At 37.8% G+C, this 25,923-nt stretch overlaps 1 protein-coding gene across 7 annotated transcripts in view; it reads right to left on the bottom strand.

Moving 5' to 3' along the window:
* Mef2a (myocyte enhancer factor 2A) overlaps positions 1 to 25,923 on the bottom strand; it is an 88,412-nt gene that overhangs the window by 20,906 nt on the left and 41,583 nt on the right. For 5 of the 7 annotated variants that reach the window (XM_048329798.1, XM_048329801.1, XM_048329803.1 and 2 more), the window contains 3 exons: positions 10,923 to 11,060; positions 6,959 to 7,178; positions 5,868 to 5,927 (listed from right to left, as the gene is read on the bottom strand). In XM_048329798.1, the coding sequence (XP_048185755.1) occupies positions 5,868 to 5,927; positions 6,959 to 7,178; positions 10,923 to 11,060 (418 nt within the window). Of the gene's footprint in view, positions 1 to 5,867; positions 5,928 to 6,958; positions 7,179 to 10,922; positions 11,061 to 11,125; positions 11,258 to 25,923 lie in introns of all 7 variants that reach the window. The other 2 variants (XM_048329800.1, XM_048329802.1) reach the window with 1 other exon arrangement.

Genomic DNA, 25,923 nt, shown 5'->3' with positions numbered 1-25,923 from the left:
GGTTTATCAGGCATAAAAGATGCTGTTAGTAATAAATAAGAGACTTAATGCCATGAGTATTGCACTATTATTCTATTTGAAGAGTCTTTAATATTTAAGTCTCTATTATAAGAACAATGGGCAAGATCAATTTGTTGGTTAAAGAATTTCATTCTTAGTGTTTATTATAAGGCTGACCAAGAACAAACTACAACAGTAAACTACATGTTCCTAAAGAACTGACCAGGCCATTTGAAGTCTCTGTACAGAGCACTCAATATTCACAATTCTTGCAATTAGCTAAAATCGGATAACCCTATAAAACTATCTTTCCTAAATGAAAACAATTTTTTGAATGTAAATATCCAGCATCTATAGAGCACTGTGTTGTTGGAGGACATAGGAAACAAAAATGCACAAACGATCTTCACGTAGCTTTTCCTCTAGTTAGCAAGAAAAGGAACATACATACACACAGGCATGACTGTGTCAAAGTGCCATCTGACCTATGAGTATGGGCAAGAGCAGCACAAGCAAAGACCTACCATACAAAATCACAGAGAAAGAGCAGGCACTTATCACAAGTACGTAGGCTTCATTAGGGCACAAACTACAAAAGCAAACAAAAGAACAACAGAAGTAGAAGGCAAGGCTAGTGGGTAAATGTGACAAAAATGCTCCACTCAAGCATGAATGAATGGTATTAGGAACAGCAGGGTGGATGAGCCTGAGGAATCCATGGCTCCAGGAACCATCAAGAGGAGAGCAAAGCTGTATTTGTTTCCCTCCTTCCCTTCTGGTATAAAGCAAAAGAGAAAAAACATGGGAGTCAACCAACAATTAGGAGACAATAGATAAGTTATTTACAGACACACCCAGCTACCCTATCCTTATGATAACACAGAAAGGACTGACAAAACTGACCGCTCTGTGCTTACCACAGATCATTCTTCCTAATGATCTCACCCTGAGAGACTGTATTCTGAGAAATCAAATGATTTACTTCTAAGAACTATACCAAATAATCAAAATGCAATGATGCATTGCATATTTTCACTTGAAGAGCTTTTATACCAACATCTGTATCATTTCAATTCTACACAAGTTTTCCTGAATGGAACAGAAGTATGATTATTTAAAACCTACAAATACTTGGCAGTTTACAAAATACTTTCAGGGACATTAATCCATTAGAGTCCATTGCTAAACAGATAAATTCTAAACTTAAAAAAAAATAAGAGGAGATGGATTAAAGAGCTTGTAAAAATAATCTGTTGAAGTAACCTAACTTTACATTAGTTCTTTATCTGAACACCTAAAACCTAATGTGCTATTATCAACTTCATTGAATCCTAGCCACTATATTTCCATGTTTGATATGTGAATACCACAAGGCAAAAATAGAGAAAGGCAAGGCACTGAGTAATGGCAGGCCTCTCCATAACAGGAGCCATTCAGAAATTCAGGGATATATCCATTTAGTATGGTTTTTCCTTCCCTACCCCTTCAGTCACCGAATTCTTGTATTCTACAGAACTTTTGCCAAGTGACCTAACAGTTTGATTATTTCTGTGACTTTAATTTTTCTGTGGGGACTGATTGGTATTTCAGTTAACCTTATGATGCTATTTCCTGCATTCTGCTTCTATTATTTTAAAGGAGCCTGTATTAGGTCTGGGATGAATCTCATTTCCACACCCCACAGAGAAATTTCCTGCATCCTGTTAAGTTTCAGAAAGCCAGGCTGTTCACAAAACCACCTCTGCTCCAGGCCTTCTGGGGAGTAGCACTCTTCCCAGAGCTGGACAGGGGCAAATTGCTAATCTAGACATCTGGAGAACACAAAATGTTTATCAAATAATTATTCAAAATAGGATGACTTAATAGAAATTTTATAATGCAGAGCAGTATGAAACAAAGTTTCCCTTAATATATGACATGAGTGTGTGTTCTGATTCTCAGTTATTAGACTATGTAATTGATTTGCACTCCAATATGAATGATTAAGCAGAATTTCCACTTCATGATATTATAAGTTGGTACAAATTTATAATTTAGAGGAATAGATCATCTGGAAGCACAAGTTCAATTTTTTCATGAGGATCCTATAGTGCTTTTTATATGGTACTCTCATAATCTATGAGAATCAAATCATAAGTCTAAGGAGATCTAAAGTCATTCTGCAGCAGACAGTCATTAAGGATGATGTAGGCGTTTGGTAACTTGCCAGGGTGAACCTGATTTCACATACACAACTTGGTATAGCATAGGATCTAGCAATATATTACCCAATATATACCTCACACCTTCTTATGACAAAATTTAATTCTTATGACAAAAATAAAGACATTTTTGAGGTGTTGATAGTACGTATCTTCTCTTGTCACAATTCAAAATGCCTGTTGGGTGCCTGTGGCTTGTGTCTGTAATACTAGCTACTCAGGAGGTTGAGCTCTGAGGATTGAGGTACAAAGCCAGCCTGGGCAGGAGAATGTGCAAGACTCTTATCTCCAATTAAGCACCACAAGGTCAGAAGAGTTGTGCTCACGTGGTAGAGTACTAGCCTGGGGCAAAAACAAAGCCCAGGCCCTGAGTTCAAGTTCTAGGACTGACACCAAATAAATAAATACATAAAATGTAATCTTTAAGTTTTCATGCTAACTTACTATTCCTTTAAAAAAATGCTCTTGGGAAAACTGTATAACATGACTCCTAAAACTTAAACCTGGTCTCAATTACGGTCCTCTATCTCTAAGTGAAACTGTCAATTCTGCTAGCCTTACTCATATTTCTGAATGTAAGTCACCACAGACGAAATAATGCTTTCAGGTGGCTGGCATACATTCTGTGTCCTTAGTACTATTCATATACGGCTAAACTCTAGTCAGTGATGTTATTCATGTTTTACAATAAACCTATTTTAGATGTTCAACTGATAAGGAAACTTCAAAAGATCTTGAGTCAATAAAGAATCCATAATGGATTTTATCATATTTGACAAACTTTTTGAAAAATTTGAGAAATATTCAGTGAACTATTCGATAAAGAAGCAAAAGTAGATTGTAAAAGTTTTGAAATCCCACCTGGGCACTGGTAGCTCATGCTTATAATCCCAGCTACACGGGAGGCTGAGATCTGAAGATTGTAGTTCAAAGCCAGCTTGGGCAGGAAAGTCCATAGGACTCTTATCTCCAACTAATTACCAAAAAGTGGAAAATAGAGCTGTGGCTTGAAGCTCCAGTTCTCACAGACACAGAGACATAGAGTTATATTATATAATTTATGTAAAAAATTACATGAAGTTCATGATATTAAAAGCTAAATCAAACAAAACCATGGTTTTGAAATAACTGATGATAAATGTATCTAATCAGGGGACAATTCTTAGGTGATGGACAATACAGGTTTGCTATATGGGATACTTCTTTCCAAATAATGAATTCCCTTCCCAGTTGCTCTTGGGTTGCCAGTTACAAAGAGGCAACTTTCTCCTCCTCTATCACAGACGTTATAATGGTTGAAGCATGCCTGGCTTCAATGTGAACAGTTCCTCAACTTGAACTTCTGCTTCATCTCTGCACCAGCCATGAGATGATCACTAAGTCACAGATAGGCTGCTGTCACTGCAACCCAATCGGTTTAGCCTGTACTGATGTTGTCTTCTGCTCTCCCTGTCCCCATTCACAGAGCTATCAAGCTTCTTTCATTCCTTTTTTTTTTTTTTTTTTTGCCAGTCCTGGGGCTTGAACTCAGGGCCTGAGCACTGTCCCTGGCTTCTTTTTGCTCAAGGCTAGCACTCTGCCACTTGAGCCACAGCACCACTTCTGGCCTTTTCTATATATGTGGTGCTGAGGAATCGAACCCAGGGCTTCATGTATACAGCGCAATCACTCTACCACTAGGCCATATTCCCAGCCCCTTCTTTCATTCTTAATTTCTTTCCCCTCGTCTATCCTTTATCTGCCACTGCCCTGCATCAGGGAAACCCTCACTTCACCTTCATTCAACAATTCCAAGAGCATCTTCAGCTTCTCGGTTTCTACTCCAATATATTCTTTTCTTTCTCAACCTGTCTGTAAAAAGTGAAGTTGATGGATTATTTTTTATTTCATCTCATGTTTGATATTTAAAAGTATGCCCCAAATTAAAAGGAGTCTCCAAAGACATCTGAACCACAGTGAGTATTAAACCATTGAGTACTAAATGTAAACTTCCAATAGAGAAATGAATCTAATAAATCATAATTAAATATCTAGAGGTCACCACCATAAAAGATCCATTTTACCATAAGAATAAGCTGCCAAGTTTAGTTTGCACAGATAATAACATAAATTTAAATAACAAGAAATACTCAGTAATGGGAGAAAGGGCCAATTTCAATTTACTATGATAAAATGCTATGACGATAGAATGACACATAACTACAGCATCACAGAAAAAAATCATAAGTAGAGGAGAGGGAGAAAAACATTTCTATTTCCATTATCCTAACTACTCTAATCAGTTTGGATTTACCTTCTTCTTTTTATTTTCCATGAGCATATATTTTGCATAGTTTAAAATCATGAGTAAAAAGAATTCAGCTGAAATTACTTAATTTTCACATTGCTGAATATGCTGATTTCCCATTACTCATTACTATAAATAAAGTTATGATGAACCTTTGCATATTCTAATTTACTTCTAGGGAGAGATTCTCTGATAATGGGATTAGTGGGCTTAGAGAATACTTTTTTTTTTTTTTTTTTTTTTGCCAGTCCTGGGGCTTGGACTCGGCCTGAGCACTGTCCCTGGTTTCTTTTTGCTCAAGGCTAGCACTCTGCCACTTGAGCCACAGTGCCACTTCTGGCTGTTTCCTACATATGTGGTGCTGAGGAATTAAACCTAGGGCTTCATGTATATGAGGCAAGCACTCTTTGCCACTAGGCCATATTCCCAGCCCCAAGAATACACATTTTTTTTGACTACTGAAATCTTGCCAAATCCTTTCCAGGAAGATTGTTACAAATTTACAACCCTTTTTGCACTGGTTGTTTTTGAGAAGGTCTTGCTTTCTGCCAGGACACACCATATCTCTCCATCTACATTCAACCATTTTAGGCTTCCCCATACAGCTGGAATTACAGGAGAGTGTCACCAAGCCAAGTCCAGCTTTCTGTACTTACAGATTTAATTTTTTTCTTATAAAGTATAGAATTATTTGTATCCCATATGGATTTTTATAGGGCTTCCTGAATCTGTGGCTTATGGGATGTTTTTGTTTTGGGTTTTTGTTTTTTTTTTTGGTCAGTTTTGGAAATTTCTGTGGTTATTGTTTTAAGTACTCTACCTAGTTTTCACTGTTTTTGCCTCCTGGGCTTCAACTTAAAATATATTATTAGACATTTTGTTGTATACTCTAGGTCTTGTTCCTATTTTTTCATTTTATATCTTATTACAGCTCTCAAATTCTCAATTTTTTTCCTGTTTTATTCTTCCTTTTTGGCAATTCTGGGGACTGAAATGAGGCTCTGCTGCTCTCCCACTTGATTCTAGCCCTCTGTGATTTAGTTTTTTTTTTTTTTAATAATTTCATTTCTTTTGTGTTCTGGTCTCTCTGTAAACATGGCATCCTGTTGTAAGATACAGTAATTTGCTAACAGTCTATCTCTGGTGGTAACGAAGAAAAATAAAGGAAATGTCTCCTTCATCTATTTTGACACAAATGTTGCATAAAGGCAACATGGTCCTTAGAAAAGAACAATGTCAAAAATGGAGGAAGCACTGAGCACTTAATGAATGAAGCATAAGTGAACTTAAGGCCATGGTGAAAGGGAAAGGAAAAAGCAGGGGTATTGTGGGAAAGGGTGTAAGTATCCTACAAAATAAAACAGTAGGAATTTGCTCACCCACTGGGCTGCTTCCAGCTCCATTTGGCACTGTGAGGTCTGCAGTGTTCAACATCCCACCTAACAACAATATAAAGAGAGTGCAAATGACACATTTGAATGAACTCTATGATCTGAACAGAGGTAACGATAATCCTCACTTCAGTTCTAAAACTGAAATAAAAACTAGCCCAGTCTAAAGTTGTTATTAGCATGTAATCGGGTATAATTGTACACGCATACAATCCTGAATATATATACATACATATATAGTTACACATGCGCACACCCTCGTGTGTATATATACTACATAATTCTGTGTGTGTTTGTATACAACAGCACACATGAATTGATCTAGTAATCTGTGGACAAATCTTCCCTCCTATGCATCAATACAATAGTAAGAATGAGCACAATACAAGCTGTATATGTTGGGTACCATTAATACAGTATGTAAAGAAGACAATGTAATACATACATTATGCATCAAATGAGCTTCAGGTTTCTGCTAAATTACTGAACTAATTCAGGCAGGAGGAGAAGCACAAAACATAAGTGTTCACATTTAGCTTTAAGTGTTTGCTCATAATATCCAAATCATATTTTCTGCCTGTCAAAGTATATCTTTCCCATGATAAGAAAAGCTGATTGATGGAAGGTTCTGTATATTATTCTACTCTGCCTGACATTAAGTTTGTCTTCATAGATATTTTTTTAAAAATCTTAAAACAGCTGAGTGTTGGTGGCTCATGCCTGTAAATCCTAGCTACTCAGGAGGTTGCAATTTGAGGATCACGGTTTGAAGCCAGTCCAAGCAGGAAAGGCCATGAGACTCATCTCCAATTAACCACCAGAAAACCAGAAGTGGCACTGTAGCTCAAATGGTAGAGTGCTGGCCTTGAGCAGAAGAGCTCAGGGTGCAATACCCAGGCCCAGTTCAAGCCCCATGACAAACAAAAGAAAAAAAAAATCTTAAAATTATGTTCCAATTATGTTACAGTGAGTTCTGGCTATCCAGACAATAAAACTAAGGCAGAGTAAGACACTTATGTTAGCAACTTGCTTTCCATCATCTTTGATGAAGAAGAGCCAGCACAGATAACATCACCTACTTGCATTGCCAGCACTGGGTGGTCTCTGAGGAGCTCCAGGGGACACATTTCTATGTAATGTGGCTGGAGGTGGAGAGAGCATGCTTGTATCTGTTAACGTTGAGCTGGCTGCCAAAGACGGTGACACAAGGGAACTTCCTGGGTTAGTGTAGGACAACGCATTAGGGCTTGTCACGGGGACGGTGACAGACATTGAGAAGTTTTGAGGCGGCAAACCTGGCTGTAAGGAAACAAGGAGAAAAGTGTTCATTTTTCCTCTACATTAAATAACTTATTTTATTCAAACATAAATGTTTGTCATGAACTTTTGTCTTCAATATTCTATATATTAATGCATATACACCAACACAATAAATGCATATATCTCAAGTACACATAGACATAAGGGTTAGATTAAAATCTGATGTTAAAGTACTTCTGTTGAACTTTGACATTACAAAATATATACTTATTACCAAGTAAGCATTAATGAACATTTCAATGCAAACTGGTTTTATAACATTATACCTCTACTGATCAGCCCCAAATGTAATGAAAGTAGGAACACATGTCATTTTATTATTAATGCATTATTAATAAATACATTGATTTTGGGACATTTTAAATAAGGCCAGCCTGATTTGATTGATTGACATTCTTCACAGTACTAAAAAAAGAACTAAAGAACAAGTAGTTATAAACAGGACGCAATATAATCTGAGTAAAATTTTTAAAAATACAAAGAAACTTGGTCTAAACAACAAAACTAGTGATAAGCAAGTACTGAATATTTTGGCATCTTCTTTAAATTGCACAAAGATTAAATTACAAAATTACACAAGATTAAATTACAAATATTATCCATGCTACCTTCTCTTCTGCCAAGAGATTCCACATTCCTTTAAAAGGGTATTTCCTACTTTCCTGTTGTATTTCCTCCATAGACTATTTACAATACACTTGTCAATGATAAATGATAGGATTCCTTATAATTTAAAGTGACAGAGGGGAAGAAAAAAATTTCCTCATTTTAAAACAGTAATTTGAAAAGTAAAGTAACACTGTTAATTAATTCAGAATTAGAAGAATATAATTAGTGTATTCTATTCAATAGTTAATTTCAGGCAGGAAAACTTTACTTCATCAACAAATACAAAACAACACACATGTAAGAAAATTTTACAGATATATAGCAATTTGACTTGGGAAATATTTTTGCAATTTAATGCTAACTACAACAACAATATCCCTGTGAGGTTAGAGGGGATTTTTCTGTGTCTGGTAGGATTACTTTGAGAATAACAATATTTACCCAAAAATACGTCCTCAATGGTATATATATATATATATATATATATATATATATATATATATATATATTTTTTTTTTTTTTTTTTTTGGCCAGTCCTAGGCCTTGGACTCAGGGCCTGAGCACTGTCCCTGGCTTCTTTTTTGCTCAAGGCTAGCACTCTGTCACTTGAGCCACAGCGCCACTTCTGGCCATTTTCTGTATATGTGGTGCTGAGGAATCAAACCCAGGGCCTCATGTATAGGAAGGAGGCAAGCACTCTTGCCACTAGGCCATATTCCCAGCCCCCTCAATGGTATTTTTCTTTAGGACTATTTGAAGAAATGATACATGATGCATATTTTAGGGTATGGTTTCTTAGAGAAGGAACTCTAACAGTACAGTAAGTATCTGCAATGGATCCAACTTATTACTTAAAGGCTACCTTATAAGGAGTTAGGAAATCTGATCTAGAATGACAGTTTAAGGAACTCTTGCCAATTGAGCTGCCAGTGAGAAGAACTCTAAGGAACTACTAAGTTGAGATATATTTATATATGTAGAGAAATGTCACAACACTTGCATATATATGGAAATGTCACAATGAACCCTACTTCTCTGTATTTATGCTATTAGAAAAAAAAAGATTTATCATGTCCAGGAACATAAGCTCAAAAAAGTACTGTTTCACTATAGTTAGATAAAAAGATTTATGTCTAGGAATAAAAGCTCAAAAAAGTACTGTTAGATACATGACACTAAAAAAAAACTTACAGTAACTATTTGCTTTGGAACCAGTTTAAGAACATTTCTTCTTTAAATTACAATTTAACCCAGGCTTCTTCCTTAGTTTCAACACACTGAAAGAGTAGTTATTTGGTGCTATTACTGCCAAGTACTTTGGAACACATTCAAAGAGCCAAACAGTAAGCTTAGTTCTTTACTATTAAAACAATTATACAAAATAATTTAAGGCGGGTACGGGTAGCTCATGCCTGTAATCCTAGCTACTTAGGAAGCTGAGATCTGAGGATCATGGTTCGAAGCCATTCTGGGCAGGAAAGTCTGTGAGACTCTCATCTCCAAAAACTACTAAGAAAAAGCCAGAAGTGGCGCTGTGGCTCAAGTGGTAGAGCCCTAGCCTTGAGCACAAAGAGGCTCAGGGACAGCGCCCAGGCCCTGCGTGCAGCCCCAGGATCAGCAAAAAAATAAAAAACTAAAAAATAATTTAAAATAATTTCATAACAAAATTCTGCAACGAAATGTAATATCCAACTACTTTACATTTGGTATTCTCAATATTTGAGTACATATTTGATATATAAAATAGGTGCTTATACAATTTGTATATATAAATGACATGTATAATATAAAACATGTATTCTATATAATTTATAAATAATATGTGTGTACACATATATAAAGTTATGGGAAAGGGAGCAAAAAGCCTTATATCGACCTTATAGTAAATACTATAGAATTTTAGAGCCGAAGGTACCTTAAACTGTGTAAGCCAACACATTCACTTTATAGATGTAATTAGAAGTCAGGATATTTGGGTTACCAATCTGAAGATATAAATAATAAGCAGCAGAGCTTAGCTTAGGATGTTTTCTCTTTTATATTTAAGATAATGAACATGGTGGCACACCAGTGGCTCACACCCACAATCCTGGTTATTTAGGAGGCGAAGATTAGAAAGACACTGTTCTATGTCAGGCATGAATGTAAGGCCCTGTCTCAGTCAATCGGTGGATGTGGAGGTGCACAGCTCTTATTGTAGCTGTGGTGGGTCTTGGTCCAACTTGGCCCCAGCCTTCACATGAAAGACCCTGTTCAAAAAATAAAGACAAAAAAAAAAAAAAAAAAAAGAACTAGGGGTATGGCTCAAGTAGTAGAGCACTTTCTTGGCAAGTACAAGATCCTGAGGTCAACTGTTGGGGATTGTTATGGCCTGGGTGGAAGGCTGCCCTTCCACCAGCCTTGGGACAATGGGAGGAAGTACCTCCCACCTTCTGGCCTCAACCGGAAAAGAAAGCCTCCGCCCCTGGGAGGTGAACACGTGCGTGCCACCATGATGGGGTTGTCCCGCCCACAAAGGAAGTTTCGTGATATCACTTGATGGACATGGTCATTAGCCTATGACTGGCCCTTTGGCCAGCCCCCTTTCTTTCCCGCCATTGCCTCTATATAAATGCCTTTCCCTATTAAAGTTTTTGAGACGCATCCCACCATAGCAGCGTGTCCCTGATGCCTTCCTTTTCGCCCCCGCTCTTGGTAACGTGAGGGGACTGGGGGGAGGGGGAGGCTTCAGCAACCTTTCCTCAACTTAGCGCAAGTCCATGAGAGTATACCTTTGGCCTTCTGCCGGCGGAAGGCAAGGCCGAGTGCTCTTTCATAGATTTGGGGGTTCACCATTCTCCCCGGGAGATCGGGGAGAAGGGGATTGTTCAGATCCCGACAGTCAACCCTAAGTGCCATATTAAAAGCAAGCAAAACAACAACAACAAAAAGAAACAGGGCATGTGCTATTATGAGATTTCAACAATTTAAAAGTTCTATAAAGCAAAAAAAAAAAAAAAAAAAAGAGCTTTCATTTTCTCTTCTACTTATTACTGACATCAGGCTACCATATAAGATGTATGGTCAACTTCTTCATGCACAAGATAAAAGCATAAACCATACTTTAGTACTCACTGCGATTTTATGATTCCGCATCATATTATCAAATTCCTCGTTAATTTTTTTATATTTTTCTTCTGTATGTGGAGTTAGCACATAGGAAGTATCAGGGTCTGGGCTGTCGCACCCTCTGTGTTCCTTCTTGTTCAGAGCCTAGATGATGAAGTTAACAGAAAGGATCAACAAATAAAAAGTAGAGGTAAAGCGAAAGTACTTACAGGGCCTCGTTTGAAAATAAAATCACTATCTTCATTTAGTTTGCTGAATCTGTCCTCCGAGAGTGGACTGTGCTCAAAGTAATCGTCAGCATCAGGGCTCTCACAACCATTAAGGCCTTTCTTTCTTAACGTCTGAAATACAATTGGAAAATTCACACACAAAGAATACTAACTTGCCATGAATTTTTCTGTAAAATTGATTAAGAGAGCACAGGTTGAATGAACTTAATTATGTAAGAGCCACTGAAATGTTTAAGTGACCACAAATGTACTCTTGATTCTTCAAGAAAGGCAAACCTAAGAGAATAGCAAGATTAATTCTTCCATTGTATGCTAAGAAAATAGGACAGACATATTGTAGTATTGTATGGAAATTAGAAATTGTATTGTATGGAATTAGAAATCGATCAAAATGTTTTAGTGTGCATTTATAAATTACACATCCCAGCTACTTCATCTACTGACATTCCTTTCTGCCTATGAGAATTTCTCCTGTCCAGAGAAATTAGTCCTGAGTCTCTCTAATTTCTTGTTGAATGCTATCATTTCCTGCATAATTCTAAAATATAAAGGCTCAAATCAAATACTGATGTCAATAAAGTCTCCTTCCTATAGTGAATGCACATATTATTGCAGACTTTACATGCTTCAAAATTTGTCACCAAATGTTATTCAGAATGCCTCACTCTCCCCTTTGCTAGCTCTTCCATAGAGCCCCTTTTATGATTTGCTTTATGGACTGACTTTCCAGATAGCCTTCTTGAGTTTCATTTTCATATCTTCTGGATCACACTATTACCTTTTTTGGAATGAAAATTTAGTGGACAATTGGTTTAATGACTTTTTAAAAACAAGGTCATCTGAAATAACTTGTTTAGTACTTAAAAGAGTAAATTTTAGCCAGGTGCTAATGGCTCACACCTGTAATCCTAGCTATGAAGGAGGCTGAGATCTGAGGATTACAGTTCAGAGATAGCCCAGGCAGGTAAATCCATAAGACTTGGAGATAGAGCTATGGCTCAGAGTATTAGGGAGCCAGCAGTAGAGAAAGCAGAGTGCTAACCTTGAGCAGAAAAAAGCTCAAGAACAGCACACAGGCCCCGAGTCCAAACCCAAGAATAAATTTTAAAATCAAGAGCTTGAAGAATAGTGATTAATATTTTACCTGCAGAATGTCTAATTAAAAAAACCCGGGCTGGGGATATAGCCTAGTGGCAAGAGTGCCTGCCTCGGATACACGAGGCCCTAGGTTCGATTCCCCAGCACCACATATACAGAAAATGGCCAGAAGCGGCGCTGTGGCTCAAGTGGCAGAGTGCTAGCCTTGAGCGGGAAGAAGCCAGGGACAGTGCTCAGGCCCTGAGTCCAAGGCCCAGGACTGGCCAAAAAAAAAAAAAAAAACCAATAGGTTCTAATTTTTAAGGTAGTTAGTGGGTTCAACCTAAATAGTTTGAGATGTTGACTTTCCAGCAAACCTGAGAAGTATTAGACATTAAAATTTTCCAACTAACTATGAGTGTTTACTTAGGAAATCAAGTTTGATGAGAACACTAGTTCAAGATAAATACATCAATAAGTGATAAATTAGATCTAAGGTATATTTTATTAGTATCCCTTTAAAATGATTTGTAATAACTATAGATGCTTATTGTCTTCCTTTTTCCTGAAATAGAATGCAAACATAGCATATTAAGATTTGAGAATGTTTTTGTTTCTTCAAAGCCAAATCTTCTTAAAATTTTACTTTAGTATGATTTTTTTATTTTATTTTATAGGCTCAGAGAAAGTCACACGCAGTCATCAATATAGATATGTTCACTTCTCCAACTACTTGATACCTGTTGGGAGTCTCATACATACACAATGTCTTTTATTAAAGCAATCATTAGCAGGGATGTGACGAAGGCATGTCTGTAATCCCAGCAGTTCGGAAGCTGAGGAAGGAATATTTTTAAAGAGGCCAGCCTGAGTTTATGCAATGAGACCTTGTCTTGAAGAAGATGGAGAAGGACTGAAAGTATAGCTCAGGCTGAAAGTGCCTGCCTAGCAAGTGCAAGGTCTTGAATTGAAACAACAACAAGAACAACAAATGGACATGGCAAATGCTAAATCTATTTCCTCAACTGCTCCATGGAACTAAACTCTGAGTTCTATGATTACATATGGATATTTTTGTGTACTTAGCCACAAAGGACCTGTTACTCAAAATACTAAGGGATGGAGACATTTGTCCTCTTGCACCCTCAACAGCAAGTTCTACCTATCCAATCTCTTCCAGTTGCAATCAGCAGTGAAAATGCTAATATTCCAAATAACATAACATACAGAACTCTTACAATTGATACAGCTCTAGAAACAGAATAAATATAGTAGGTACCCATAGATCTTATTGTGACACAGATGATTTACTCTAGCCCTTAAATATCTGGATTCTTCTTCCTAATTATCATATATCTTAAGAGTAATTAATGCAATCTTGCTCTTTTGGTATACTGAAATATTTATCTCTGAATTTTCCATCAATAGAAATTATCAAGCATATTTCTCTCAATATTTTTAAATCTGCAACAAAAGAAAAGAATATGAGCTTTATTAAAAACTTACATGAAATTTTTCTCCTACAAAAGGAGGGCTAACCCTTTGTGTACTTCTGGACCAGAAAAGTGCTCTGCTATCTGTAGCTCTGTAAGCCTTCATTTCAGATGGGTTCCTGGCACAGGAAGGGATTTTAAGAGGCAGTATCGGCCCTGTAGATAACAAGCTAGTGCACCTCTGTTTGACAGCCAACTAGTGTCTCTTTATCATAAGCATGAAGAGTTGCTGTGAGGACCCAACTTCCATAAAAAGACTTTTTCTGTCACCTTTATCATTACTAAATAGCATAATAGTAAATGTTTCTCCTGTGTCGCTGGCACTAACAAGAGTGGAATGCTGTAATCTATTAACAAGACCCGGCCAGGCACACAAGAGAGAGGCCAGATTCAGCTGTCACTCGTGCTTCAGGTTAGCTACAATGAAAACACTTGCTCAATGACAAAAACAGTCTGAGATCACCAGTACAAGGAGTCTGAATATATGGGGGAAAATATTTATCAAGAACACCACTACTGTTGTTCTCTTTGGCTTCTAAGGCTGGATATCAAGCCACATACTAAAGTAAACAGAACCCCAGCAAATTTCATTTCTTTGCAATGTGTTTTCATAGCCACTCTGGCAAACTTGAGGAGGAAACTCAGATGTGCCAAAAAATAGTTTCAAATTTCTCTGGTATATCCCACTAGTTGATTTATCCCATTTTCTTTTCTTAAATAAATAGGTCCTGTGCCAAAGAGACCATCTGATGAACAATTATTTGTCAATCTGAGTTGATATCATCTGTCTTTATAATAGTATTCTAAACACAGTTAAAGGTTCTTATGGATGAGATTACTCTTTGAAAAAAAAAAAGTCCTAAAACTAATGTACCTAAAATTTCTTGTCAATCCATTTCTATGTAAGTTTTATTTTTCTTGGGGGGGGCGGGGTTAGTCATTCATTCTTTTTGGTGAAGGGCAGTGCTAGTTTGAACTTAAGGCCTCAGGCTTGCTTAGGTAGGTAGTCTGCCTACCATATAAGTCACACTTCCAGCTCTCTTTTGCTTTAGTTTCCTGGGGTCATAGGTGCACACCATCATGCCAGCCTGGCTTATTGACTCAGATAAAGGATAGCTTTTTATTCAGGGTGGCCCCAAACCCCATTTCTGCCCCCCAAGTCACTGGGATCACAAGTATGAGCCACTGTACCGCTTGTTTTCTTAACAAACTTATGTGTTTGTATCTTTAGATGTATGTTAACCAATGTGACTGGTTGTTTTTTTCCTCCTATCCTGCAGCTTGAACTCTGGGCCTAGGCACTGTCTTGGAGTTTCTTTTGCTGAAGGCTAATGCTCTACCATTTGAGTCACAATGCCACTTCTAGCTTTTTCAGAGTAGTTTATTGGAGACAAGAGTCTCACGAACTTTCCTGCCTGGGCTGGCTTTGAATCGTGATTCTCGGACCTCAGCCTCCCAAGTAGCTAGGATTACAGGTGTGAGCCACTGGTGCCTGGTCAATTCGATTTTTAAAGAAAATCGTAAGTAATCATTAGTATAGATTAGTTCTTGCAGTAATTAATATATTAAAATCTTGGCACTTGCTCATTTTATATCTCAGAGTCATGATTTTGTCTTTAAAAGCAAAACAATTATTAGTTATAAGGGTGTTCGGTTATTCTTAACATCCTTGATAACAGATTTGAGGAAATACCTAATAAACTTTGACCAGACTTAGTATTAGATTGAGCATTTGTTTTTGTTTGTTTGTTTTGTTTTTGTTGCCAGTCCTGGGGCTTGGACTCAGGGCCTGAGCACTGTCCCTGGCTTCCTTTTTGCTCAAGGCTAGCACTCTGCCACTTGAGCCACAGCGCCACTTCTGGCCGTTTTCTGTATATGTGGTGCTGGGGAATTGAACCCAGGGCCTCATGTATACAAGGCAAGCTCTCTCGCCACTAGGCCATATCCCCAGCCCCCCTGGCTTCTTTTTGCTCAAGGCTAGCACTCTACCACTTGAGCCACAGCGCCACTTCCGGCTTTTTCTATATATGTGGTGCTGAGGAATCGAACCCAGGGCTTCATGTATACGAGGCAAGCACTTTACCACTAGGCCATATTCCCAGCCCTGAGCATTTGTTTTTGAAAGAAAAAATACTGAGCTCTTTTTTTTTCCCCTCTGAGCTCTTTTTTTAATGTCTGAAACGGTTTGACTATGTAAGTATCCATATTAATTCATTATGGTATCAAATATTGAAGACGTGATTAGAGAGGGCTTATGACTTTTCAGTACTCTTCAAGAAATTAAACAGTAATTCTTAAGTCTTGTGATAGCATTTATGACCACAGTATTATTAAGGGTGTAACTATCTGAAACAGGATACCCTACAGCCCCTGAAGCAGGGGTCCTTTCCTTCTGAAGCTACTGTGATATAAAGTGAAACTGAAGCTGGTATGGTAGAAGGAGTAGGTTATGTTCTGCTTGTATGCTTTTCCAGGGAAGAGGGATCCCTACATTATTTATATTTATGGGCCTAGAGAAGTATTTCAATATATATAGAGAGAAAGACTGTTGTTATATCCTATTGTGCCACTGATAATTTATGAGTTTATAATTTTTGTAATTTAAGATAAAACAGTGTTCAGAAAAACCCTGAAATTTAGTGGATGTCCTGGCTGGAACTATTTAGGCTACTTACTTTTGTTTTTTTGATTAAGCTGTTTTACAATCCTATAAAGATAGAAGTCAGTTAACTTGCAGAAAATAGTAGCTGTCTACATAGTAATCATTTCCTGAGCAGTGTCATTATCACTCTATGAATATTGATTGGATTTATTTCTATAAATTAATTTCCTATAGTTTCAATTATAAATTAGTTCAATTGGATAAATAGAGCATTATCTGTGTGTCATAAGCATCATGTTGCAAAATGGCGTTGGAAGCAGAGGAGAACATGGAGCCCCTGGAGATGGGTCTCCTGGTGTTGGCCTTCAGGAGTCCATCTGTCTGTGTCCTTTCAAGAAATTACTCTTTTTGCTTAATCCATTTTAAATGGGTTTCTCTTCTAATCAAAGAAATTTAATGAGGAAAATCATTTACATATCTCTTTACATGTCCTTAGCTAAGTCATTTATTTCTCAAGAAGTCTGGCTACTATCTCTACAACTAAGAATGCAAAAAGAATCTCAAACCTCTAAGTAAATTATTTGGCTAAAAAGGACTAATACAAATAATTGTGTCTCTTATTTATGATTTTCCACTTAGAGATCTTACATTGTGAAGAACTTATTTTTCTCCTTAGAATTGTTGATATTTTTTTTAAATCAAGGTCAAGACTAGCTTCATATGAAGAAGGAAGAGGTCCATCCATTATTGTCTAAAGTTCATGAAATATTCTCCCTTAAAAATCTGTTAGTGGGGGCTGGGGATATGGCCTAGTGGCAAGAGTGCCTGCCTCGGATACACGAGGCCCTAGGTTCGATTCCCCAGCACCACATATACAGAAAACGGCCAGAAGCGGCGCTGTGGCTCAAGTGGCAGAGTGCTAGCCTTGAGCGGGAAGAAGCCAGGGACAATGCTCAGGCCCTGAGTCCAAGGCCCAGGACTGGCAAAAAAAAAAAAAAAAAAAAAAATCTGTTAGTGGGGCTGGGAATATGGCCTAGTGGCAAGAATGATTGCCTCGTGTACATGAAGCCCTGGGTTCGATTCCCCAGCACCATATATATAGAAATGGCCAGAAGTGGTGCTGTGACTCAAGTGGCAGAGTACTAGCCTTGAACAAAAAGAAGCCAGGGACAGTGCTCAGGCCCTGAGTCCAAGGCCTAGGACTGGCAAAAAAAAAAAAAAAAAAAAAAAAAAAAAAAAAAAAAAAATCTGTTAGTACTTGTTTATGCAGTTATTTGGAGGGAATTTAATGGCAAACTTGACAAGATTCTTAAGAGCTTTTTGATTTTTTATTGACTGTGTTTCTTTTCTGGAAATCTATCCACTGAGTGAAAATTTTGAAGAATGGTGGGATCCTGATCATATGTACTCAAAAAACTATGTTGGCTGTTAAATACAAAGTTAATGATACCTTTGTGATTCTCAAGCCCATCTCCTACTTTTAGAGGGAGATTCAACCATTCATCCAATGTTCTATCTGATCACAAAGCCAGAATGGGGCAGAACTAAGATTAGAGTCTAAGTCTCTCAGATCTGCTCTTTCCACTACCCTAATAAGTAGTTGAATAAGGAGTCTTTTCAAAATGGGAGCAAATGTGCTTCTTCCAGGTACCTGATGAACGAGTTTTCTTGTGTTCTAAGACTGTGGCATCAAATTCCACCTGATGCTGATACTTAAGTTTACAAATGCTCAGAGGTAAATTCTTTTCTTTCTGTTCTCATTTTTCTTTACCTCATTTGTTCAAAACTGCATTAATTCCTTCTGTAATCCTTTGGAAGTAGATGGTAGTGGATTTTCTGAGTTCCCCAGGTTGATGTTGGAGACAGTTTATTAAGCTCATAAATGTAAAAGTCTCCTTGCTTCTAAGTTTGTCAGAACCCGAAGTTCTGCTTTTTACCTCTTTATCCAGATGGGTATATGACTGAAGGTGTCTAGAGCTTTAAAAACTTTTTTACCTTTGTGTTCTCACCTTCCCTTAGACGTCTTCTGATACATTCTTTAGAGCTCTTTGGCACTGAAAAGATGGCGTTTTATAGTTTAGCTAGCATTTTTAGTTGTTTTCAGCAGGAGAGTTGGTCCAGATAACATGACCCCAAAATACTGAAATTTTAAAAATCAGTATTTTAAAGAAGAAATGAACCAAAAAATTTCTCATAAAAGGCTGTTTTTTCTTGATGCTTTTACTTTTTCTTTTTAAGTTAGATGTAGAAAATAATTTGGCAGTTCCTCAAAAATTAAACCACAGAACTTACCATACAATCCAGGAAATTCCACTCCTAGCTAGATACCCAAGAGAAAATAAAAACATATGCTCACACAACTATGAACAAACTTCAAAGCAGTAAATGCACTGGATTTAGCCATAGAACGAAGTACTAATTTATGCTACAATAAGGATAAAATGTCCACTTACGTGACAAGCAGGTCACACTGGACCATATATTGTATAATACCATTGAGTTGTTGATCTCTAAAGTAGTTTAGTAGGTTAACATCAAGTATGTCTGGCATATAAATCAACACGCTTCAAGCCTATAATAGTGAAGGATACTTGGGGAAGTGGTTTGTAGGGTACTAGATAGAATGAAAACAGTTCGTGTATTTTCTTTGGAAATGTTTACTATGAACGTGAATAATTATTACTGGTATTTACATGGATTAAGTGTTATCTCCAGGTATGTTAAGATTGCCAACGAACACACCACATAAAACAAAACTCAAAAGAACTTAAGGAAAATAGCATTCTTCATAACCAAGACAAATTTAGGAAAATAAACAATTCTAAAAGGAGAACTACAAAAAATATTTTTAATAAATTCGCATATCAAAATCTTAAATATTTAGTATTATTCCCAGATATATTTAGAATGCACAATTATAAAGTATTGGAATTATGAGTCAAGCAAACAAAAACTTGAAAAATTCTATGTGTTTACATGTCCAAAATATAAAAATCTCAAATAATCATAATGCTTTATAGATACAACATTAATTATATTATTATAACTTCAAAAATATAAGCCAGGAGCGTGGGTTAAGCCTGTAACCCTAGCTATTTGAGAAGCATAGGTGGAAAGACTGTGGTTCAAGGCTAGCCTATCTCAACCAATGGCTGGGCACAGTGGTACACATCTATTATCCAAGCTATGGGAGAAGCACAATGACTGGAAGTGGTGGTTCATGACTGTCATCTCCAGTGACAAGGAAAGCCCAAGTAGGAAGAGGTCAGTTCAGGCTAGCCTAGGCATAAAGTGAGACCCCTACTTTGAAAATAGCCTAGATAGGGGCTGGGGATATAGCCTAGTGGCAAGAGCGCCTGCCTTGGATACACGAGGCCCTAGGTTCGATTCCCCAGCACCACATATACAGAAAACGGCCAGAAGCGGCGCTGTGGCTCAAGTGGCGGAGTGCTAGCCTTGAGCAGGAAGAAGCCAGGGACAGTGCTCAGGCCCTGAGTCCAAGGCCCAGGACTGGCCAAAAAAAAAAGAAAATAGCCTATATAAAAAGGAACTAGAAGGTGTGGCTCCAGTGGTAAAGTGCCTGCTCATTAGCAAGTGTAAGACTCTGAGTTCAACCAAAAAAGAAAATAGGAAAAGAAAAGGAGAGCTTGACTCATCTACACATAGAAGATAACTTCCTGCCTGTATACTCCAGATTCTTAATAGTCTCTTTGAAAACTGGAAAACAAAAATTTCAAATAAATTTGAAGTCTATGTAGCTGCCATCCTAACTTTAAATTATACACTTGAAGTTCCAGGTTTCAAAAAACTTCATTACCCACTTTTATGAGAGGACTGAAATATGATCACACTCACCCTCTTTACATGCGCACAGAAAACACTGACAAACATAGTAAGCACCTAGTATCTTTTGCTCTAAATGATCGTCAGACACTAACAACAATACTCTATTTAAAAACTGGATAATGAGTAATTTCAGAGGATAACATCCCAGTCTTGGAATCCTAAAGGCATTAAGGCCAAGCTGAGTACATTCAATGAAAAGACTTCTGCAGCATAAAATAGCCAACACATTGTTAAGAAAGGGCAGCAATGTGGTCAGTTACCACAATATTCCTAGTGCTATTTATTGCAATATGAATAATCATTCTTATCATATATAGTACAAATAGAAGTACAATAAGTTAAAATGTAGGAATAATTCATTACATTCAATATTTTATCTCTTTTCCTTTATGTGCAACCACTTTGAAATATACATGCAATTCTAGCACAATTTATTACCTGAGAAATTTAAGATAGTGATATCCTGGAAGCTATTCTGTTAAGCTGTTCCTGGCTAGCTAAACCCCCAGGATGAAGTCCATCACAGGATCTGATTTACTTCTCGGGTCTCAAGCTATTCCCATTCTTAACAATGTATGGCTCTATACTTAGCTGATCTGATCTTACCTCATAAACTGTGCAGTGACTCTTTTCCTCATTCCCATCTCTTGACCTAGAACATCTTCCTTCCACCGTATTTCCTTGTCAAGCCCTGTCCTGCATAGGACTAATGAGGGGGTCAACTCTACAGCAGGCTTCCTCTGACCATTCTTTTCACCTTCCTTTCTTTTCTTGGTCAAAAGCTTGACCAAAGCATGGAAGACTTTCCAGAGGAGGGGAGGGAACCCACACTTTATATAAGGGTAAGTACTAACAGACTGAATCCTTAACACATACGGACATAGAAAGGACACAAAGATACTTATCAATAAGCATAAGAAATGTCTTATAGAAACACAAGGTATTTATAAAGTGATATACAACATACCTTGTACCTATGAAATCTTGGTTTTATATCAAAACAATCGATCTCTCATGAAGAAAAATATGAACTGAAGACAAAAACTATGCTCTCTCCTTTCCTTTCTTATTTTGGTGGTACTGGGATTAGAAAGCAGAGCTTTGCACTTGCTAAGCAAGGTCTCTACCACTTGGAGGCACACCTCCAATCCTCTATGCTCTGGTTATTTTTGAGATAGGGTCTTGCTTTTCAACCAGGATTTCCTCCATAGGTGAGATGATAAGCATGCACTACTACCCACAGTTTTTTTTTTTTTCAGTTGAGACAGGGTCTCATGAACTTGTTTCCCCTGGCTATTGTGGAACAGCAATCCTTCCCATCTCAGCCTCCTGAGTAGCAAGGATGACAGTTCCATGCTACAATGGGATGGGAGTCTCACAAACTTTTTGCTGTTTCTAAACTTCAGTCCTCCTATCTGCCTCCTGAGTAGAACAGGTTATAGGTGTAAGTCACTGGCACCTGGCAGAAATGCCTAGTCTCTTATAATAGGTTATGAGTGAAAATTATGTCCATTTATGTTCAAATACATAGCAAAATAAAAATAGTAAAACTGAAAGTGCATGAACTATGATGATTGTTGTAGGGCACAGAGACTTGGGAAGAGGAGAGGACCAGAGGATGGTGAGGATGGTGAGGATGGTGTGCCTCACCCTGTTAATCACCATCCTGTTGCTCCTGGCTGTGAGGAAGGAAGGCTGGCGGGGAGGGAGGGGGAGGAGGAGGGCAACTTAGTCTTTCAACCAGATGTCTTATTATTTGTTTCCTTTCCCTGCCACTCCAAATGCAGTTCTGGAAAACATTAGGCAAGCCTCTTAAACACTTTGTTCCATTCCTTTTCTATAATATGAAGCGGGGAGGGGGGGGTGATCATTTCCAAAGCCTCTTTGAGGATATTATAAAACTGCCAGAAAACCAAAACAGCATCATGCCCTTCAAGAGACAAAACCATCTCACTTCTTTTTTGCTCATCTTAGAAACCAGATTCCATCTCCCATTAACTCCATGCCCCTCTCATAAAGAATCTCTGAAAGAAGTTCTCAGAACCATGTAGAAATGATGAAATGTAAGTCATTAGAGCTATGTTACAGGTACTAGTGATGGAAAATGCCTGGGTCAGTGGCCTCACAAAGTTGGGCTGTGACCCTCCCCCAGGGGCCCATCAGCATTCTGGAAGCTTACAAAGGTCTGTAACAGAATCATCACATTTATCTCAGCTTGTCTTTTTTTTTTTTTTGCCAGTCCTGGGGCTGGGACTCAGGGCCTAAGCACTGTCCCTGGCTTCTTTTTGCTCAAGGCTAGCACTCTGCCACTTGAGCCACAGCGCCACTCCTGGATGTTTTCTGTATATGTGGTGCTGGGGAATTGAACCCAGGGATTCATGTATATGAGGCAAGCACTCTTGCCACTAGGCCATATTCCCCAGCCCCTCCCAGCTTGTCTTTTGGTGCTTGGTTTTGTGTTTTAACCTAGTTAATTCTACTCAGTAGACACTTAAGGACACCTGTCTTCCTGTTTGGTGGTAATTATGAGTTACACAGCTTATTCTCTCCCTTCCTCAGAAGCAAATTTGCTGTACAGGCAGCAAATAAAGAACTACTGTTCCTTTTGGTAGATCCTTCCTCCTTCAGGGAGACAAAGGACTGTATTTCACTATGGAGTCTCTCCATTCTAGGCATTCCCACTGTTTCTTTGTGGCTGGGTGAGGTGCAGCTATAGCTAATTCAGTCAATTTCAGTTGCCTTTGAAGACAGTGGAACCAACTGGGAATTGGGAAATAGCCCTAACAGCTCTGGCCTAGTTGAAAATCTGCCCCTGTTTCCAGTGAGCCAATAGGCCTTTGGCATTGTGAGCCCACCTAAATGTGTACTGCCCCTAATTCAAACTGATCAATAGGGGTCTGGAGGTAGACTCCAACTCATGGAGAACAGAATGAAAGGAGGTACCCTGAGCAGCCAAACAAACTACCCACTTCCAGGTTCTGCTGTCCTCTCGTCCAGGCAAATTTTCTTTCACTTTGCAATAAACTGTCTTTTATTCTCACCCCCCCCCCCGCCCTTTTCCTGGCTTTATTTCTATACTATTCCAGAGGACAAGGACCCACCTGCTTGCTTGTCACTAGCATTCTATTTTTAAAATTTACCATTTTATTTTATGCTTGCTTACTGCCAAAAATTATTTCTGTGGATATCTTCAGGCTTACAACAGTTTAAAGGCTAGATAGCCATTTCCAAGAGATCGTGTGTTAACTTTCGGCTTACAATTGCACTTCGGACAAGTTAATACAAGATTATTTAGACTTCTACTAAAACTGATCCGGTAGATCTGAGGTAGGGCCCAAGAACTTGTATTTCTAAAAAGTTCTCTACTACTGACCAGCATCAACATGCTAGGTAGAATACCACATTTTGAGAATCACTGATGTGCTGGCATATGATCACTTTTACTAGCATCTGTTTTAATTTTCTAATTGACAGATGTAAATAATCTTAACTATTTTCCCCCTCCCTTCCCCATTGCCAATAAGCTACATATCAGTAATTAAAAAAACATGTCTATAATCCACTTAAGAGGTGGAGGCAGGATGATTCTGAGCTCAAAGCCAGCCTGGGATAAAGAGTTAGTTGCAGTCCAGTTGAGCTACATTGACCCTACCTCAAAAAAACCCACTAAAAATTTTTGTTCAATAGAAATATTTACTCTTTCTACAAAATGAAAATAATACAAAAAGACCATAAAAATTTCTTATGTAGCAGCCACTAAAACTCTTATTTCGTGCTTTTTAGCATACAGTTTATTTTGATGCACAGCTCCCAAGCTTCTACTAGTTCTAGATTTCCATTTAGTATAAATTCAATTTATATACATATGCGTGTGTATAAATAATGGGTGACTACTGATGTTGGCAATTTTAATCTCTAGTTTCCTACACTCTAGGACATACCTAATATTGCTATAAAATTACATAAGAGAGTTGGCCGTTTTCTGATCTGAATTTACTGACTAGAAAATATAGGAAGTTCTCATATTTTCTCTATATGCTTTAAGTACTTCTCCTTGCAGGACCAAAAAAAGCCTGCCACCTAGGGCTGGGGGTGTAGCCTAGTGGCAAAGTGCTTGTTTAGATGTGCAAAAGGCTCTGGGTTTGATCCCCAGCACTGAAGGGAGAGAGCAGCCCCTGTCACTTATTTTTGTGCCAGTGCTCAATAACATGAAAAGATTCCACTGATGTCTTTGATGGCATTCACTGTGGACTGTCACCTAATGAAATGCAGGAAGTAGACCTTTCAGGTTGGTGAAAGTATCTAGTGTGGGGTGGAGGGGTGCCCCTCAAGTCCACAAGGACAGAAGCTCTGTGGTGGGGATCCCTTTCCTTTCCCTCTGTAGCTCTTCTTCATTCTATTCATCTGCATTATAATATACTGTAGAATAAATTGCAAGAGGTAAGCAAGTGCGCCCCTGAGTTCTGTGAGCTATTCTAGCAAACCAACCAGACCCAGGGGGACGCTTGAGGGAGTTAGTTTGTAATCAACTGGTGAGGGGCACAGATCACAACCTACTATAATAGGAGCTGAGCTCTCATCCAATGGTTTCTGACACTTAAGTACTCCAGGCAGTTTCTAAACTAGGGGATACACAGCCAGATGCATAGAATTGCCTGATGTGTGGGCTAAAATCCCATATATATCTGGTTACACAAGTGTATTGTGTATTCAGTGTGGTGGTTTATTTTTTCCTTCAAGCTATATCAGTGGATTATCAAAATGATATTTACTTAGTACTATATATATTCCTATTCACACACCAGAAATGGTTGGATGAGCAATAAAATAAGAGCATGTATTACTGTTATATATACATATATATCATATTTATTTTTCTCTTCTTCATTTCAGTGAAATCACTAATTGTGTTACAAGCAAGATTTTCACATATGTGTTCTACTGATGGCAATGAGCTAAAGAATTTAAAAATTGGACAATTTTTAAAATGGATACAAAATTGCATATAATTTAAAAATTGTATATCTAATCAAGTATATCTATTCTCAGCTAATGTAAAGCTAAAATTATTTTAATGCTTTTAAGTAGTTGGTTGGTTGTTTTCTGTGCAAGTCCTGTGGCCTGAATTCAGGGCCTGGGTATTTTTTGTTCAAGTCTGGTGCTCTACTACTAGAGCTACAGCACCACTTCTGGCTTCTGGTTAATTAGAGATAAGAATCTTACTGACTTTCCTGCCTGGGGTGGCTTTGAACAATGACTCAGATCTCAGCCTCCGGAGTAGCTAGAATTATAGGAATGAACCACTGGTGCCCAGCCTTTAAAGGTTATTTTTAATAACTAAATAATCTGTTACAATTAAAAGTAATAAATGCAAATTCTAAGTATTAAAATTTAGGTTTACAGAAAGCTGACATTTTAATTTGGGGGGAGGTAGTACTGGGGTTTTAATTTAGGGTTTCATGTTTGCTAGACATTCATTTTTGCTTTATTTTTCAAATAGTGTCTAGCAATTATGTCCAGGCTGGACTGGGCTATGATCCCCCAATTGATGCTTGTTCTGTAGCTAAACTATTATCAGCTGAAATAGGGTCTCATAAACTTTTTGCCCAGGCTGTCCTTAAGCCACTATTCCTTCAATCTCTGCTTCCTGAGTAACTAATATTATAGGTATTCGCCATCATACCTGGCTTACTGAATATTTTAATAAAAATAAAGCTCTTCATAATTCAAGCACTTAATGCTAATTGCCAATGTAACTT

This window comes from Perognathus longimembris, chromosome 20, assembly GCF_023159225.1.
Source record: "Perognathus longimembris pacificus isolate PPM17 chromosome 20, ASM2315922v1, whole genome shotgun sequence".
Lineage (NCBI taxonomy): Eukaryota > Metazoa > Chordata > Mammalia > Rodentia > Heteromyidae > Perognathus > Perognathus longimembris.
Note: the sequence above shows the minus strand (reverse complement) of the source record. Positions and strands in the feature narration are given on the sequence as shown.